Here is a 16,904-nt window from a genome sequence, read left to right on the forward strand (position 1 = left end):
TGTTAGTATTATTATATTTCCAAATGAGGTTTCCAAATTATCAGAATCAGAATCATCTTTATTGCCAAGTATGTAGAACACAAAAGGAATTTGTTTCCGGTAGAACACGCTGCACTAGTATCATCATTAAAAAATTGCTAAGTGGCACTATACAGTTCCAACATTATTCCATTCATCAAGAGCTAATTAATTATCAAATTAATCAACAACCATTTTAACAATTAAAATTTCATTTCAAAATTAATTTCAAGCCATTGTTTGATTTAAAGTTGTCCAAATATTTATTTCAATCTCTCCTCTGTATTCTTGGATTTCTGGCTTAATGAAAGCAGATGAATTATCTTGTGAGTTTAATCTTATTTTATGTACACTACATTACTGACTGGAATGAAATTAATACCTCATGTTCTTGTGCAGACACAGTGGTGTGGTTGGAATGTATGTCTTTGCTGGAGTCTCCAAGTAAATGGACAAAGTCGCTTATGCCATCCTTAGCAGCGTTGTTGGATGTCCACCTGAGTGTCACGCGCTGGAAGGATGTGTGACTGTGTAATCGTAGAAACCTCAGCTGAACAACATCCACGCCAAGGTAGTCAAACTATGAAGCATTCAACACATTGGCATTAGCTCTGGGATAGAGGCTCAAGTTCCTGACTCAATGGTCAGTCAGCCTTACCTTGTCGAAACCGCTTTGCTGGCTAAACCATTGGATTGGTGATGTTCTTAATTGGCGCTCTTCTAAATTCCAGCTGAAAGTGATCTACACAGCAAAACATATCTATACTTTTCCAGAACTCATTTTTTGTATCACTCATGGAGATGGTCGGAAAGACCGAAAATTCTCTACAAACTACTGTATATTCAGCTGTCGTTATTGCTCATTAAAAAACACATCACAATTTGACACAACCAATTCTTCTATGAGACTGATATGTACATGGACTGGTAAATTATTTTTGCATACAGTTAGGCAGTAAAAATTAGCTTCTCGAGGTTGTCAGCAATGTGTTTGTTTACTTATAACAGTTAAAAATCTGAGTTGTACGATAAAATAAGGAAAATCTAATTTCCCAGTTGTTTCACATGCAGCATTTCAACAATCCATCCATCTTTTTATATTGTTTGCCCTTATTTGAAATGCAGGCAAACTGGAGTAAATCTTCACTTTTTTTTCACTCTCACTTTTACACCTGCGTAAAATTTCGAGTATCCAATTCACATACATGCTTTTTTTAAAGTGTGGATTGCTTTTACAAAACAGGATAAAGTGATTCAAGCCCTGTACTTAATACTCTCCTACCATGCTGTCAGCATTGCAACTACTCACTATATACTGTAAAGTGAAAATGGAAGAACATATGAACTTTGTCTCCTCTTTCCGGCTACAACGGGTTCCATTCGTTTTTTATGATACATTTGAATTCATCTGCGGCAATTTATGCCCAATAAGTGAGCCTGACTATCACACAATGTCTGTTCCGGTTTATTTCAAAGGTGTTGTTGAGTGGGCTGATATCGTTTCATGGACAGACTGAATCACATTCGTGCTGAAGAACCACATCCCATGATTGATGAAGCAACTCCCAGCAAAATGCACATTCATCCTGCATCCTGAGTGATAATCGCTATTGCCGGGAGTTAGTGACATAATGAAATATTTACCTGTGACAGCAAGGGGTCGATGCAGGTGCTTCCTCCTGCTGTGAAATTGCAAAATACCCTCAATGCATCATAGGGACAACCTTGATTGGGGTCCATGTAAAAGTAACCTGAAAGACAATGACTTTGAAAGTTTCCCCATCGCTCACTGGCAGTCGAGCAATATGATTAAAAGCCTGCTTGCGCTCTCACCATCATTGAAATGTGGATGTATGAGACCCAGCTCATAACAAGAGGTGCCAGGGTCGTCTTTTGTGCCTAGGGGCCAGCTGAAAAACTCATCATCTGCCTCATCATCGAGATAGGATTTTGTGTCAGGCTTTATCGAAGTTGGCTCCTACATAAGAATCCATTATTTAGTCAAGTTAGATGATGTTCATGATGATGATGATGATGATAATGATGATGATGAACATTCATTCAGTACAACCGGAATAGCAATGGTTGTATATAGTTGTGGTGTAACTAAGTCAAATGCACGAAAAAAGACTTCCCTCTCGCTGCTCTCTTGCACTGCTTAAGAGTTCCTGTCTGTCTTGGCCGTGTGGTCGATGGTCGGTTTGTTTTATGAGGGAATATACATTGAAGTTAATATGTGATGCTATTAATTCAGCATTGTGAAACACACAATAAAATGAAACAAAATTGTTTGTTATTTAGTTTTTTCGTTCTTTTGACCACAAGATGGCACCGCGAGAGTGGCTGCCTTTCCAGCAGCTCCTGTATTTTGTTTTATTACTTTCATTCCTTTCATCTTCCTTTCATAACTTTGTTGCTGTGAAATGTAAATTTCTCCACTGCGAGACTGATAAAGGTAAATCCAATCCAATGCAATCTCCACAGCCCACTTTACTCTACTACAGCCGGGCATAAGAAAATTAAAACTGTCATGAGATGCACATTATGTTAAAAAGTAAAATCTTATACAGGTACATACTTTTTGTCGTCCTTTGTGTATCGGAAGTGCTGGCTTGTGTCTCCCTTCAGTCTCTTTCTTGAATTTTGTTAAGGATTTTTCTTCTCTTTCAGCTCGTGTGCTTGCAGATTTTGAATGAGATCTGCTTTTGCCTGATAAACCTGGTTTTCCCTGATGGAGGAAATCATAGTAAAAGCCCTAAAATTCCAAAGTACCATTCACATCTTCTCACATAGAAATATTTTATTTAACTCTCCAAGTCTTACTGGGGGTCCTTGCTTGCCTTTTATGCCCTTAGTTCCACTGTTGCCTTGGACACCTTTCATTCCCTAGAAAGTGGGAAAAGCCAAGTAATCGTTATGTTGGGTGAAATGATATTTTTACTGTCTGCCAAATTCATATTAGCTAGATCGATCAAAACTGCTAATCAAATGGTGTATTGAAATACCCAAACAAAGTAAACAATGTTGTTTTAATTATAATTGTCCATTAAAAATGGAGGATTTAATTGTTGGACGCTGACCTGAACAGGATAAAAAAAGCAAAAAAAGAAATCACAAACACTCACCTTCTTTCCAATTTGGCCCTATAGAAAGAGAACAGGATTAAATGCAAATATTTCAAGTTGCTATTTCCAAGAAAAAAAGGTTCACAATTTAAAATAAGGGTGCCCTCACTAATGTCACATCTCGCTGCCATCCGGGGCGCGCCCCGCCCCTCCTGTCACCTCCTCCGACATTCTTGGGAGACGGCCCCTCCAATCATCATTCACCTGGGTTCCCACAGCTGATTGTCATTCACTGATTGTGCCTTCTGCCTATATCTGTCTGCCGCTCACTACCGTCTTCTGTCGGAGTATTCTTGGTCATTGCCATTTCCACGTCCGTGTTGCCAGGTCTGCTATCATTCAGTTATCTTCCTTCACTCATCCCTGTTTGTTATTATTTGATGCTGTTTCCAGTAAAGACTCTTTATCCACCCAAGCCTGTCACGCCGTGTATTTCGGGTCCTTCCCTAACACCAAAAGTCCGTCGCTCGAGGTCTGCCTCCTAGCACTCGAGCGATCGTCACACAATACTCCGACCACCCATGGACCCCGCCGGCGTTGACAGGTATTTTACCGCCCTTGTACAAGAGGCGGAGCGTTCGAGCCAGCTGGCCCAGGCGATTGAGGAAATGCGCCACGCCACTACCTCGCTGGCTCAACGCCTCAAGGAGATGGAAAAGAGCATCGCCACCCTCTCTGTTCCTCCCCCCCCGCCCGTGGGCAGGCGCACGCCCCCGCGACCCCAACCCTCTCGCTACGCAGGCGAAACCGAGCGCTGCGCTCAATTCCTAATGCAGTGTGCGCTCGTGTTTGAACAACATCCTGACGCCTACGTTAGCGATAAGGCTAAGGTAGCCTTCATCACCAGCCTGCTCGCGGGTGAAGCCGAATCATGGGTGCTGGCGGTACGAGAGTCCCGACCGGAGCTGTGCGCCTCGTATCCGGACTTCGTAGCCGAGATTCGCCGGGTGTTTCACCATCCAGTGACGGAGGTCGAGGCGGAAGGGAGAATCCTCGACTGCGTCCAAGGGGCCCGTTCGGCCGCAGAATACTCCGTCGCTTTCCGGATCCAGGCCGCTGGCAGCGGCTACGGCGACCGAGCGTTGAGGGGGGTGTTTCGTCGCGGCTTGAATTCCGACCTAAAGGATGAGTTGGCTACCCGCGACGCCGGCACCACCTTCGACGACCTCGTCGGGATTGTCATCGGCTTGGATCAGCGTCTTCGAGAGCGGCGAAAGGAGCTGAGCGACCGACGGCCCGAGGTACCCCGAAGCCGACCCCGGTCGACCACACCCGGCAGCGACCGCGCGCAGCCCCAGGAGGGACTCTGGGAACCGATGGTGATAGGGGGGGGAGACGACCGCTCCAACCCGAGGGCTCGTCGCACCCGAGGCCCCCAGCCTAGGACCCACGGCCAATGTAAGTCCCCGCCGAAACGGAATCCGTTGGGGGCTAAGTCCACGACACGAGTCACACGGTTGGAGCTGGAGAGTGAACTATTTGGCCCCTCCAGCTCCCAAAGAGTGCGGGCACTAGTGGACTCGGGGGCCGACGGGTGTATTATCGACCCCCACCTGGCCGACCTGCTGGGCTGCCGACTTTTAGATCTCCTTCCCCCTAAGGAGATCGTCGACCTGGATGGCCGATTATTAGCCCGGGTCACCCACCTCACAGCCCCACTTAAGCTCCGAGTGGCAGGCAACCATGTGGAGCACCGTCAATTTCTTGTTATGCCCTCCCGGAACGCGCCATTGGTCTTGGGTCTCCCCTGGCTCAAGGCCCATGACCCATCCATTTCTTGGGAGGGCCCCACCATTCAGGGCTGGAGCCCCTACTGCTACGCTAACTGCCTGCGGTCGGCTACGGCAGGGCGTAACCCCTCCCGCGGTGGCCCGCCCGAGGCCATCTGCCTCAAAGGCGTGCCACATTGCTACCACGACCTGCGGGAGGTGTTCAGCAAAGACAACGCCCAATCCCTGCCGCCCCACCGACCGTATGACTGTGCTATAGACTTGCAGCCAGGGGCTCCATTACCGGACTCCAGACTTTACCATATTTCTCAACCGGAACGGGAAGCCCTGAGCACTTACATAGACTCCTCTCTAGCGGCAGGACTCATTCGGCCGTCGCGTTCCCCGCTGGGCGCAGGGTTTTTCTTTATCGACAAGAAGGACGGATCCCTGCGCCCATGCGTTGACTACCGGGGCCTGAACGACATCACCATCCGCAACAAATACCCTCTCCCCCTCATGGATTCGGCCTTTGCGCCCCTTCAGTCCGCCACCATTTTTTCCAAATTAGATCTTCGCAGCGCCTACCATTTGGTCCGAATCCGTGAGGGGGATGAATGGAAAACAGCCTTCAAGACGCCTTTAGGGCACTTTGAATACCTGGTGATGCCGTTCGGGCTCACGAACGCGCCCGCCGTATTCCAGAATTTAATTAATGATGTGCTCAGGGACTTCCTCAATGTTTTTGTTTTTGTGTACCTCGATGACATTCTTATTTTTTCTCGCTCTGCAGAAGAACACCGGCAACACGTCCGACGGGTCCTGGCGCGGCTCCTGCAAAACCGGCTCTATGTGAAGGCAGAGAAGTGTGACTTCCATGTCCGCTCTCTGTCGTTCCTGGGGTTTGTGGTGGAGCAGGGGCAGCTCAGGGCCGACCCCGCCAAAACCAAGGCGGTGGTGGAATGGCCGATCCCAAAGACGCGCAAGCAGCTTCAGCGGTTTTTGGGGTTTGCCAACTTCTACCGCCGCTTCATTCGCGGGTATAGTCAGAAGGCACTCCCCCTCACTAACCTCACGTCCACCAAGCTCCCTTTCAGGTGGACTCCCGATGCTGAGGGGGCTTTCAACCGCCTCCGTCGTGCCTTCACCAACCCCCCCGTTCTGCGTCATCCCGACCCGGATCTTCCGTTCACGGTCGAGGTTGACGCATCCGAGTCCGGAGTAGGGGCCGTCCTTTCCCAGCGCTCTCCCACCGACCAGAAGCTACGCCCCTGCGCCTTCTTCTCCCGCCGGCTCAGCCCCGCCGAAGCCAATTACGACGTCGGCAATCGGGAACTGCTGGCGGTCGTCCTGGCCCTGCAGGAATGGAGACACTGGCTTGAGGGAGCTAAACACCCCTTCACCGTCTACACGGATCACAAGAACCTGGCGGCCATCCGGTCGGCCAAGAGACTTAACTCACGGCAGGCCCGATGGTCACTCTTCCTCACCCGTTTTGACTTTTCTCTCACCTACTGCCCAGGGTCACAGAACACCAAGCCCGACGCCCTATCCCGTATCCATGAGCCGGCAGAAAGGGAGGAGACTACCACCAACATCCTGCCGGCCCAGCGCATCCTGGGCGCCCTGAGGTGGGAGGTTGAGAGAAAAGTCCAACAAGTCCAGGGAACCACCACCATCCCCAGGGGCTGTCCCAAGGATCGCCTGTTCGTCCCCCCCCCCCTACGCACCGAGGTGCTCATCTGGGGGCACACATCTAAGATAGCTTGCCACCCGGGGGTCAACAGGACGATCCAACTCATCGCCCAACGGTTCTGGTGGCCGGGGTTTAGGAGGGACATCACCCTCTTCGTGAAGGCCTGCCCGACCTGCGCCCGTGGAAAGGCCTCCCACCAGCCCCCGGCCGGACTCCTCCAGCCCCTACCGGTTCCGTCCAGACCCTGGTCCCACATCTCCGTCGACTTCGTGACAGGCCTCCCCCCCTCCCGTGGCAAGACGGTCGTCCTCACCATAGTGGACCGATTCTCCAAGTCGGCCCACTTCGTTCCGTTAACCAGGTTGCCGTCTGCCACCGAGACGGCTCAACTCCTGGTTAACCACGTCGTCCGTCTCCACGGGATTCCGACTAACATCGTGTCGGATCGGGGACCGCAGTTCGTGTCCAAGGTATGGAAGCGTTTCTGTCGGTCCCTAGGGGCATCGGCGAGCCTGTCGTCTGGGTACCACCCCCAGACCAACGGACAGACGGAGAGGAAGAACCAGGACCTGGAGGCGGCCCTCCGGTGCGTGTGCCTCCACAACCCGGCGTCGTGGGCCCTGCACCTACCCTGGGTGGAGTACGCCCACAACTCCCTGGTCTCCGCAGCCACAGGTCGGTCCCCATTCATGTCCGCCTGTGGCTATCAGCCGCCCTTATTTCCCACACAGGAAGGCCAGGTGGAGGTCCCGTCTATCGACCATCACCTCAGACGGGCCCACAGAGTCTGGAAGGAGACCAGGGACGCCCTGTCACGCACCGCATCCCGGAACCGGCGGGTGGCAGACCGCCATCGACGGCAAGCACCCAGCTACCAGGTCGGGCAGGAGGTCTGGCTATCTACGAAGGACCTTCGGCTGGCAGGGTCCTCGGCCAAGCTGGGCCCACGCTTCACGGGTCCCTTCCCCATCGAGGCCATCCTCAGCCCGGTCTCGGTGAGGCTCCGGCTACCACCCACCATGCGGATCCACCCCGTGTTTCATGTTTCCCTCCTCAAGCCAGTGGAGACCAGCCCCTTAGCCCCCACGCCCGCCCCCCCACCTCCCCCCCGGATATTGGACGACGGACCAGTCTACACCGTGCGGGAGATACTGGACTCCAGGCGCAGGGGCAGAGGAGTGCAGTACCTGGTCGACTGGGAGGGCTATGGACCTGAGGAACGTCAATGGGTCCCACGGGCCTGGATCCTCGACCCATCCCTCACCCGGGCCTTCCATGCGGCTCACCCATCCAAACCTGGGGGGCCGCCGAGAGGCGTCCCTTGAGGGGGGGGCACTGTCACATCTCGCTGCCATCCGGGGCGCGCCCCGCCCCTCCTGTCACCTCCTCCGACATTCTTGGGAGACGGCCCCTCCAATCATCATTCACCTGGGTTCCCACAGCTGATTGTCATTCACTGATTGTGCCTTCTGCCTATATCTGTCTGCCGCTCACTACCGTCTTCTGTCGGAGTATTCTTGGTCATTGCCATTTCCACGTCCGTGTTGCCAGGTCTGCTATCATTCAGTTATCTTCCTTCACTCATCCCTGTTTGTTATTATTTGATGCTGTTTCCAGTAAAGACTCTTTATCCACCCAAGCCTGTCACGCCGTGTATTTCGGGTCCTTCCCTAACACCAAAAGTCCGTCGCTCGAGGTCTGCCTCCTAGCACTCGAGCGATCGTCACAACTAAAGGCTAATGCTCAAGTTATTTACTAATTTCTCTCAGTGTATCAAAATAAAAAAGGCTCCCTTTTAATATTCAGAAAGGAAGGGAATCAAACTTGCCTTTGAATACATTTGCCAAATACAAGTTGTTCAAGCAAATGTGATTACAGTAAAGTCTCGTTATATCGATAGTACTGCTTATTACGATACTATTTCTATGAACTCAAGGGGGAAATTACATGCCCGCAGGATCAGATATATCGATAGTCCGGTTATATCGATATTTTTTCCGACTCCCGAGAATATCGATATAACGAGACTTTACTGTATTTCAAAAATTTCACTTCAAATTTGTAACTAGTTAAACCCTTTCATTTTATTTTTTTAAATTATTTCCTAATTCATATATATATATATTCACTAGTGTAATGTATGCTCGACTGCATCCTGATTTGTAATTTGTATTTTAGACAGTTTTGGTAGTTATTTAGTCATTATTACATTTTCAGAGTTTATTGAGCCCAATAAGTCACTGATTCGCTGTGGTGCCCCCTTGAAGAGAAAAGCCGAAAAGGAAAAGACGATTGAGTCCACGAGATGTTTATGCAAATTTCCTCGTAAATGATGATATTTCCTGGCAGTTTTTCCATCCTTTATCTTGTTGACACTTTATTTTATCGACTATATTTAAAGACGTCCTTGTTGTGAAATTGACCCATTAAGTCATTTGAAACAACTTACAGAGCTTCCAGGAGGGCCTCTTTGACCAGGTGGACCACGAAGTCCAGTATCTCCCTGTGAAAATCAACCGCTCACAAGTCATACAGAACATTAACATAAACTAAAATAGAATAAAAATTTACCTGCTTCCCTTTATTTCCAGTGAGACCTTTTGCACCTTGAAGACCAAAATTCCCCTGAAATAATGACAGTTCAAATCACTCTATTAATCTGAAAGTTCATGTTTTGCTTAAAATACTTTGATCCACCTTTATCCCCGCTGGACCAACTGGACCCGGAAATCCTCTCTCACCCTGGAGATCCTGTGAGGGAACATGAAATGAATGGGCGTGGCTGAAAAATGGCTCTTTTGACAACTATTTATACTGTAGGTTGGTTGGATAAATTTACCTTTTGACCTCTTTTTCCCATATTGCCCTTCTGTCCTGTCAGTCCAGGGATACCCTGTATCAAAAACATTTTTGTACAGAGCCTCATTTATGTTATGGTAACACAGACATCAAAATTACAGATTGAAATAATTCCCTTACCCTCGGCCCCATCGGTGTGGGAGGTCCTCTCTCTCCTGTTGGTCCAGTTTTTCCCTAAAAGAGGGAATTGGACATGGTATACTGAGGGGAGTATTTTGGTTTACACCTGTCCCCATCAAGGTCACAGGTGAGCTGGAATCTGTCAAAGGTAACACCATGGACTAGTTGCCATTGATTTTTGTTTTGAGCCAGTTCGCAGTTTGCAAAAGTATGCAAGGAAGGCCATGGTCGAGATTCGAATGAACTGTTAGGGCAACGTGCTGACCATCTAGTCTAATGTGATGCCGTTATCGGGTATTTTGGATCCGTTTCATTTTGTTTGGTTGTTGTTTTTGTGTGTGCATGTGTGCATTTCTTTTGTAAATAGTGCCTGGGACAGGTATCACTATGACTATGAACAGTCAAATGCAATAAGCAGATGTGACCCAAACATGTAACCCAATTAGAAAAACATTAACAAATATTGCCCTTCTGTTTTTCGTAATTGTTATATTTTAAGTTAACTGTGATATTCCCAACAGTGAATGACTGTTCTGTTATGGTCCAATTAATTCCATCTACAAACTCCACTGCTGACAGTGCTTACCTGAATACCTTGTTTTCCTGTGATTCCTCTCAGACCAGGTGGTCCAGGTGTTCCCTGAGATATTAAAGATACAATATTTTTTTTTTTTAATGAAAACTGCCCCTCCCCCCCGGAAAAAAAAGAAAAATGAGCCAAAAGTAATGTTGTGTTTCCTATATTTTACCTGTTTACCAGGCCTGCCCGGAGGTCCAGGTTCTCCCTTTGCGCCAGTATTTCCCTTTTGGAGACAGATTCAGTTTTTGGAAAATGATTGAATATTATTCATAGAATGACTTATTTTGCTTACCGGGTAACCTTCATTACCCTGAACTCCATGTAATCCGTCCAAACCATCCAACCCCTGAAGATAAGACAGTCACCAGCAGGGCACATCTGTTTATTTGCTTAGATTTGTGCATAATGTTTGTATGTATTGCATATACGGATACTTGCAGGTATTCCACGTTCCCCCATAGGCCCTCGGTCACCTGGAGGGCCTTCAGGTCCCTAGTAAAAACACCCTGTTAGATAATATATTCAAGAAAAGCAGAACACGGGCAGATTCTTCTTCATTCTTAATCCCATGATTTAATTAGCATTGAAGCTAATTAAGACAAAAGAAATAGAATTTCAGCCGGTGTTCCATGGACTTGAAAACATGAGCATAGGATCAGGTATCTGACGTGAGGATGTGACCGACCTGAGAGTGTGAATAAAATAATTCAACAACAGATAATTTCATGATGTACTGTAATTAGAAAAACAATGCACACAATACAAATTGATTTGACAGGAGTTATGATGATGAGTTTTAAAAAATAACAATTTGTCATGTTATTGTGTTAATAGTTTTCTATTAGTTATTAGTACGCTGTCTGACTCACGGTTTTTCCTGGTGCTCCTTTGCTACCTTTATTACCAGGTTGACCTGACCATCCCTTTAAAACAAAAACATTCACATTATGTCACACGACATTTCAACATATCAGTTCAATGTAATGTCATATTAGCATTGGCATTTTCTCACAGTTGTCCCATGAATTCCTTTATGTCCAAGAGGACCAGGAGGACCTGCAGGTCCAGGCCGACCTTTAGGACCAATAGTGCCAATAAAACCAATCTTGCCTGGCCTACCCTGAAAAACAAACAAACAAACAAACAAACAAACAAACAAACAAACAAACAAACAAACAAACAAACAAACAAACAAACAAACAAACAAACAAACAAACAAACAAACAAACAAACAAACAAACAAACAAACAAACAAACAAACACAAACACACACAAACAAACAAACAAAAAATAAACAAACAAACAAACAAACAAACAAACAAACAAACAAACAAACAAACAAACAAAAGAAGACAAAAACAAAAAATAAACAAACAAACAAGCAAAAGCTGCTGGTTTCTTTGTGTGTATGTAAGATTTGAATATCAGTTGATATAGTATGGGAAATAAAATATCTCACCATTGTGCCTTGAGTTCCCAGTTTTCCTTTTGCTCCCTTTTCACCCTTTAAGCCCTGTGGATTTCACAAGGTTGTCCCCCCCCCAAAAAAAATGCAAGTGCTTCACTGTGGTCATAGTAAGTATATAATCAATACATTTAACATGCTTGTCCAGATTGATGTGTGCATCACATTGTGAAACCTCACCATGTGTCCTTTAATGCCCAGAGGGCCAAGCTCGCCCTCCTTTCCACTGCTACCCTGATGAGCATAAAACATTCAAAAGAAAATGGAATCAGACACCAGATGATCATACACATCATATAGTACAGGGGTGTCCAAAGTCGGTCCTCGAGGGTCGCTGTCCTGCCTGTTTTCCAGCTCTCCCAGGAGCAACACACCTGATTCAAATGATCAGCTCATCAGCCAGCTCTGCAGCAGCATCAAAATGGTCCTGATGATTTGAATCAGGTGCGTTGCTCCCGGGAGAGCTGGAAAACAGGCAGGCCCTTGAGGACCGACTTTGGACACCCCTGATATCGTATTTGGTAACAAATGTAGTATTTCACTTTTGGTCCAGTATTCCCAGCATTGCCATCAGGGCCCATCTTGCCTGGAAAACCCTAACATACAACAAAAACACAAAAATAGATCTCAAATATTCATAAACAATTAAAATTGTGAAAAAATGGTACACATTGCAGGTGAGCAAAATAAAAACCACAACCAGTTAAATGTTTTTCTTCAAAAAAATACATTAAAAATACATTAAATGCTTAAGAGATATTGTATGGCAACATTTTTGAAGTGACCAATTCCCTCCCCTAAAAACAACAGCAACAGCAACAACAACAACAACAATAACAACAACATTAACAACAACAACAACAAACATTTAAATTAGAGAAACCACAGAGTGTGAGGAACATTTTCTAATAGTTCAACATTGCTCTTGATGTAAAACTCAGTTAATAGTAGATGACCCAAAATGCCATCACATCGAACAGGGGTCGGGAACCTATGGCTCGCGAGCTATATATGGCTCTTTTGATGGGTGCATATGGCTCGCCGATAAAGCTAAATACATATTCTCGCTTTTTCGCTGTTCATTTCCTTTTGGGGCTGCAGTTGGCGGAAAGCGCAATTTTGATTGGATGATACTGGCCGTCATGTTGAAACAGGTAAACGCCCCTTTAAATAAGCCCCACAACTAAAACAAATGATGAATACACTTCAGCTTGAATGCACCGAAGGATTCGCCTTTGGAGAGAAATGTTCCGATTCTAATTTGCAATGAAACAATACCATCAATGAAGCAGTGGAATGTCAGTGCCGTTTTAACAAGCGCCATGCAAACGTTAGCTTCAATATACTTCTGCGAGAGACAGCAGAAACTGTGGAAGCTAATGAACCGTGTGCAGGATAGTTCGCAGTAACTTCGCCTTCTGACCCGGCAAGTTGACTTTCATTCCGATCGTTTGGCTGGATTTTTACCAATCATGAGGAACGGAAAACCATTCATGTTAACGATGAGTACTATCACAAAGTCCTTTTAAATAATACATTTTGTTGAAAAGTGGCCGCGCGTGCTTGCGTGTTTGCGTGTGTGTTTGCGTGCGTGTGTGTGCCTCTCACTGAAAAACATTTCTAAATATTTTACTTCTATGGCTCTCTTAGTCAAAAATGTTCCTGACCCCTGACATATATAGAGCGAAATATTAAAACTCATGTATGAAATGTAAAACCTTTGCCTTACTGGTGCTGATGGACCGATAAGGCCAGGGAGTCCAATGCGACCAGGAGATCCCTGAAATGGGAGAATGTAAAGCTGAAGTACCGGTAATCCCGGTCACATTATTTAAAAGTCTGAGTTTTTGATACAGCTTTGTACAAGGCTTCAAATGTCACCAATCTTTACGACTGCTTTTTATTCATCCAATTTCAGCATATGAATTGTGAATATTCTGTAGAAAGTAGTACAAAAAGTGATTCTTGTGCAAAATACAAACAAAAAAGCCAGATGTTTGCAGATTTCTCACTTAGGTTTTAATGAAAGCAACTCCAAGGGACAAAGTGTTGTGAAACAGGATGGGAAACACGGTGAATACGCCAATAAAAACACGATACTAACTGTATGTCCCTGAAGACCCTTTTGCCCTTTGCTTCCGGGTTTTCCAGTGTCCCCGCCAGGTCCAAACTGTCCAAGCATTCCTTGGACACCCCTTTGCCCTGGCGCACCCTGAAGAAAACTATTTCTTTACAAACATCAGTCTCAAGCCAAACCTCCAAAGACTGTACCAACCATGACTCCGGTAGATCCCTGTTTGCCTCTGTACCCCTGTGCCCCAGTATGCCCCTGTGAGATGGAACACAAAGAGAGCAGAGAGAACCAGTGGTGATTAATGAAATAAGAACAATATGGGACAAGATGAGGATATATCATTGGTGGGCCGTCAGGGCCTGCAAGGCCTTCTGCAACGCAAAAAATATCTGAATCACAGACTAATGTTAATTATATTTTATCCATGAATTTTTATTACATCACTCCAAATTGTCTTTTGCACTTCATTATTCTTGATTTGGCATTTTATTTTCACTGTTGAGAACATTTTAACTCACACTAATGAAATATCAAGTGTTTGAAATGTGTAGTCATAACCTGTTTTCCTTGACGACCCTTGACACCTTCAGGACCTCGGGCACCTTGGTCACCTGCAGCCCCTTTTGGACCTTTCTGACCAGGAGGGCCCTTGCTTCCTTTGTCACCCTAAAATAAATTTAATCAACATACTTGTGTGTGTGCATGCATTAGATTTATCCGCACACATTTATTTCCAGTATATTGACTCACTGATGTGCCGTTTTGTCCAGGTGATCCCTCATCGCCTCCATGTCCAGGCGGACCCTAGGAGGAATATTTGGATTGAAGACTATTTTGTTTGACAAAAGATATCAGCCGCTAAAATCTGTACAGTCAGAGAAGAAGATTAAAATTACAAACTTATTAACAACTTTTCCAATTTAAATTGGGAGAGAGGATAATTCCGAGTCACAATTGACAACAACACAGTTATAATCTATCTACCTCCTCACCATCGAGCCCAGCAGGTCCTCCCTCTCCGACAATTCCTTTCGGTCCCTAAATAAATACCATAGTGAATCCCTCACCAAAAAAATCCAAACCAAACATGTATTTCCTGTAATAATATACAAGCACAATCAGCAGAAAAAGTATACCTTGCCACCTTTGACTCCAGGAGGGCCAATTGATCCTTGAGGTCCTTCTTTACCCTGAACATGAAAGAATAAAACTTCACTCTGCTTCCTACTTCTTAAAATTTTCCTGTATGTTTGAAATTCTCATGTAAAGAGTACAAACATAGGCTTACAGGATACCCTCGGACTCCTGTCAGGCCAACAGCTCCTCGCGACCCCTGTTCACCTGGATGGCCTCGTGTACCAACCACACCCCATGGTCCAATGTTACCCTGTGTACCCTGCCATCAGAGGAAAACACAATGAAATTTAATACTAATAATATTATTATTATTATTATTATTATTATTATTATTATTATTATTATTATTATTATTATTATTATTATATCATAAAATCATAAAATGGAAAATTATAATGAAAAAAAAAATCAATGAACAGTTGGTAATTGTCATACTGGAGGTCCTGTGTGTCCCCTTGGTCCTACCATGCCCATTTTGCCCTAAAAGATATTGAGGTGTGATGTTCAGCAGATGTGAAGACGCAGCAAAGACAATGTCTTACGTGACATAATTGTTTTTTTTTTTTTTTTTCAAAAATAAAGTTAAAAAAATAGAAAATGGAAAATGCGCATGGTAAAATTAGATTGATATTACATTTGAAAATAACACTACATCAATGCTTACTGAAGGACCAGGTTTCCCTCTTGGCCCTTTTTCACCTCTCTTGCCCTTCCCAACAAAGAAAAAAGGCATTGAAAGGAAATGTAATGTCAACTCAATCACAATATGAAGAAATAAAATATAAATGCAGTGAATTTGGCTTCAATTACATTGTCCCCTTCCATTCCGTCCCGTCCTTTAAGTCCTTGTTCCCCCTTTGTCCCCTAGAACAATACAGTATTTTCAACAGAATGTTACATTGTCTCTCCTTCAAACCGATTTGCTATGTAGGATACAAAGTTTCTCACTCTCTTTCCCGTTGTCCCAGGTATTCCATTCAGTCCTGGACTTCCAACTTCTCCCTGGAATTAATTATTGCATGGTTGCAAAGTCAGGATGGGGAAATGTACATGTAAAAGTTGTGTATGACTGTCTAAAAGACTCACATTCAGCCCTACAGGTCCTTGTGGGCCACTTGCTCCCGTCTTCCCTGAAATTCCCTGTCAAATGTTAGCATGGATTTAGACTACAGTAAAGTCTCGTTATATCGATATCGGATATATCGATAGTCCCGATTATATCGATACTATTTCTATGCACGCACGGAGAAAATTACATGCAAACAGGGTCGGATATATCGATAGTCCCGGTTATATCGATATTTTTTCGGACTCCCTTGAATATCGATATAACGAGACTTTACTGTATTTTCATATTAATTGGGAACATTCATTTCATGGATTTGGCACACTGCTCTTAATTTCAAAACACTAAACTCACTTTTGCACCTAAAGGTCCAGTGTCTCCAGTTATTCCGTTTGCACCAACAAGTCCCTTAGAAAAAAAAAATCTTGTCATTGATTATTATAAGACCAAAATCAATGGAAAGCATTCCAGATGTGACTGGTTTTACCATGACTCCGTCAATTCCCTCTTGTCCTCCAGCTCCCGAATAACCTCTTAAACCCTAACAAGGAAAACCGATCCTTTTTTTAAGAGGAAATTAGAAGACTTGATTCTTATAAGAGGCTCTTGTCAATTGCCAACAAGATTTTACCTTAAAGCCTTTTGGCCCACTTTGCCCTGCGCCTCCTGGCCTTCCCTGGACAGAAAAGTTACACATGCATTAATAACAACAGATTCACGTGCACACTTGTGGACAATCTAGTCTCTTGAACCAAACATGCATGTTTGTTTTGCTAGTATTGCATTATCACCAAATAATTGTGTTAAGTTTGCGGATGAAGCTCGGAAGAAGTAGTTTAGACACATAAGAACCTTAATACCAGGTTCTCCTTCATGCCCTTGTTCACCAGATTTTCCTATCTGTCCCTGCAAGAAAACAAAACCAAAAGCAAGTGAAAATAACTTCTATTTGCCAATAAAGAAATACCCGAAAAAAACCAATGCTTTGTTGTATGTTGTACTCACAGAAAAGCCGGGCATTCCTGAAAATCCTGAACGACCCTCTCGACCCTTTG

General features: G+C 45.1%; 1 protein-coding gene across 8 annotated transcripts in view; it reads right to left on the bottom strand.

Annotated features, from left to right (window-relative positions):
- LOC148895654 (uncharacterized) overlaps positions 1–16,904 on the bottom strand; it is a 39,714-nt gene that overhangs the window by 1,620 nt on the left and 21,190 nt on the right. For 6 of the 8 annotated variants that reach the window (XM_089001035.1, XM_089001037.1, XM_089001034.1 and 3 more), the window contains 39 exons: positions 16,855–16,899; positions 16,702–16,755; positions 16,481–16,525; positions 16,337–16,390; positions 16,204–16,257; positions 15,870–15,923; positions 15,732–15,785; positions 15,594–15,647; positions 15,448–15,492; positions 15,219–15,263; positions 14,935–15,042; positions 14,783–14,836; positions 14,631–14,684; positions 14,397–14,450; positions 14,205–14,312; positions 13,848–13,901; positions 13,677–13,784; positions 13,302–13,352; positions 12,115–12,168; positions 11,753–11,806; positions 11,567–11,620; positions 11,120–11,227; positions 10,977–11,030; positions 10,546–10,599; positions 10,400–10,453; positions 10,277–10,330; positions 10,114–10,167; positions 9,528–9,581; positions 9,388–9,441; positions 9,246–9,299; positions 9,120–9,173; positions 8,998–9,051; positions 3,144–3,161; positions 2,842–2,904; positions 2,597–2,746; positions 1,852–1,996; positions 1,663–1,769; positions 677–760; positions 401–598 (listed from right to left, as the gene is read on the bottom strand). In XM_089001035.1, the coding sequence (XP_088857161.1) occupies positions 401–598; positions 677–760; positions 1,663–1,769; positions 1,852–1,996; positions 2,597–2,746; positions 2,842–2,904; positions 3,144–3,161; positions 8,998–9,051; positions 9,120–9,173; positions 9,246–9,299; positions 9,388–9,441; positions 9,528–9,581; positions 10,114–10,167; positions 10,277–10,330; positions 10,400–10,453; positions 10,546–10,599; positions 10,977–11,030; positions 11,120–11,227; positions 11,567–11,620; positions 11,753–11,806; positions 12,115–12,168; positions 13,302–13,352; positions 13,677–13,784; positions 13,848–13,901; positions 14,205–14,312; positions 14,397–14,450; positions 14,631–14,684; positions 14,783–14,836; positions 14,935–15,042; positions 15,219–15,263; positions 15,448–15,492; positions 15,594–15,647; positions 15,732–15,785; positions 15,870–15,923; positions 16,204–16,257; positions 16,337–16,390; positions 16,481–16,525; positions 16,702–16,755; positions 16,855–16,899 (2,670 nt within the window). The remainder of the gene's footprint in view (positions 1–400; positions 599–676; positions 761–1,662; positions 1,770–1,851; positions 1,997–2,596; positions 2,747–2,841; positions 2,905–3,143; positions 3,162–8,997; positions 9,052–9,119; positions 9,174–9,245; positions 9,300–9,387; positions 9,442–9,527; positions 9,582–10,113; positions 10,168–10,276; positions 10,331–10,399; positions 10,454–10,545; positions 10,600–10,976; positions 11,031–11,119; positions 11,228–11,566; positions 11,621–11,752; positions 11,807–12,114; positions 12,169–13,301; positions 13,353–13,676; positions 13,785–13,847; positions 13,902–14,204; positions 14,313–14,396; positions 14,451–14,630; positions 14,685–14,782; positions 14,837–14,934; positions 15,043–15,218; positions 15,264–15,447; positions 15,493–15,593; positions 15,648–15,731; positions 15,786–15,869; positions 15,924–16,203; positions 16,258–16,336; positions 16,391–16,480; positions 16,526–16,701; positions 16,756–16,854; positions 16,900–16,904) is intronic. The other 2 variants (XM_089001038.1, XM_089001039.1) reach the window with 2 other exon arrangements.

Source organism: Hippocampus bargibanti, linkage group LG07 (assembly GCF_051943395.1).
Source record: "Hippocampus bargibanti isolate YZ-2025 linkage group LG07, ASM5194339v1, whole genome shotgun sequence".
Taxonomy (NCBI): domain Eukaryota; kingdom Metazoa; phylum Chordata; class Actinopteri; order Syngnathiformes; family Syngnathidae; genus Hippocampus; species Hippocampus bargibanti.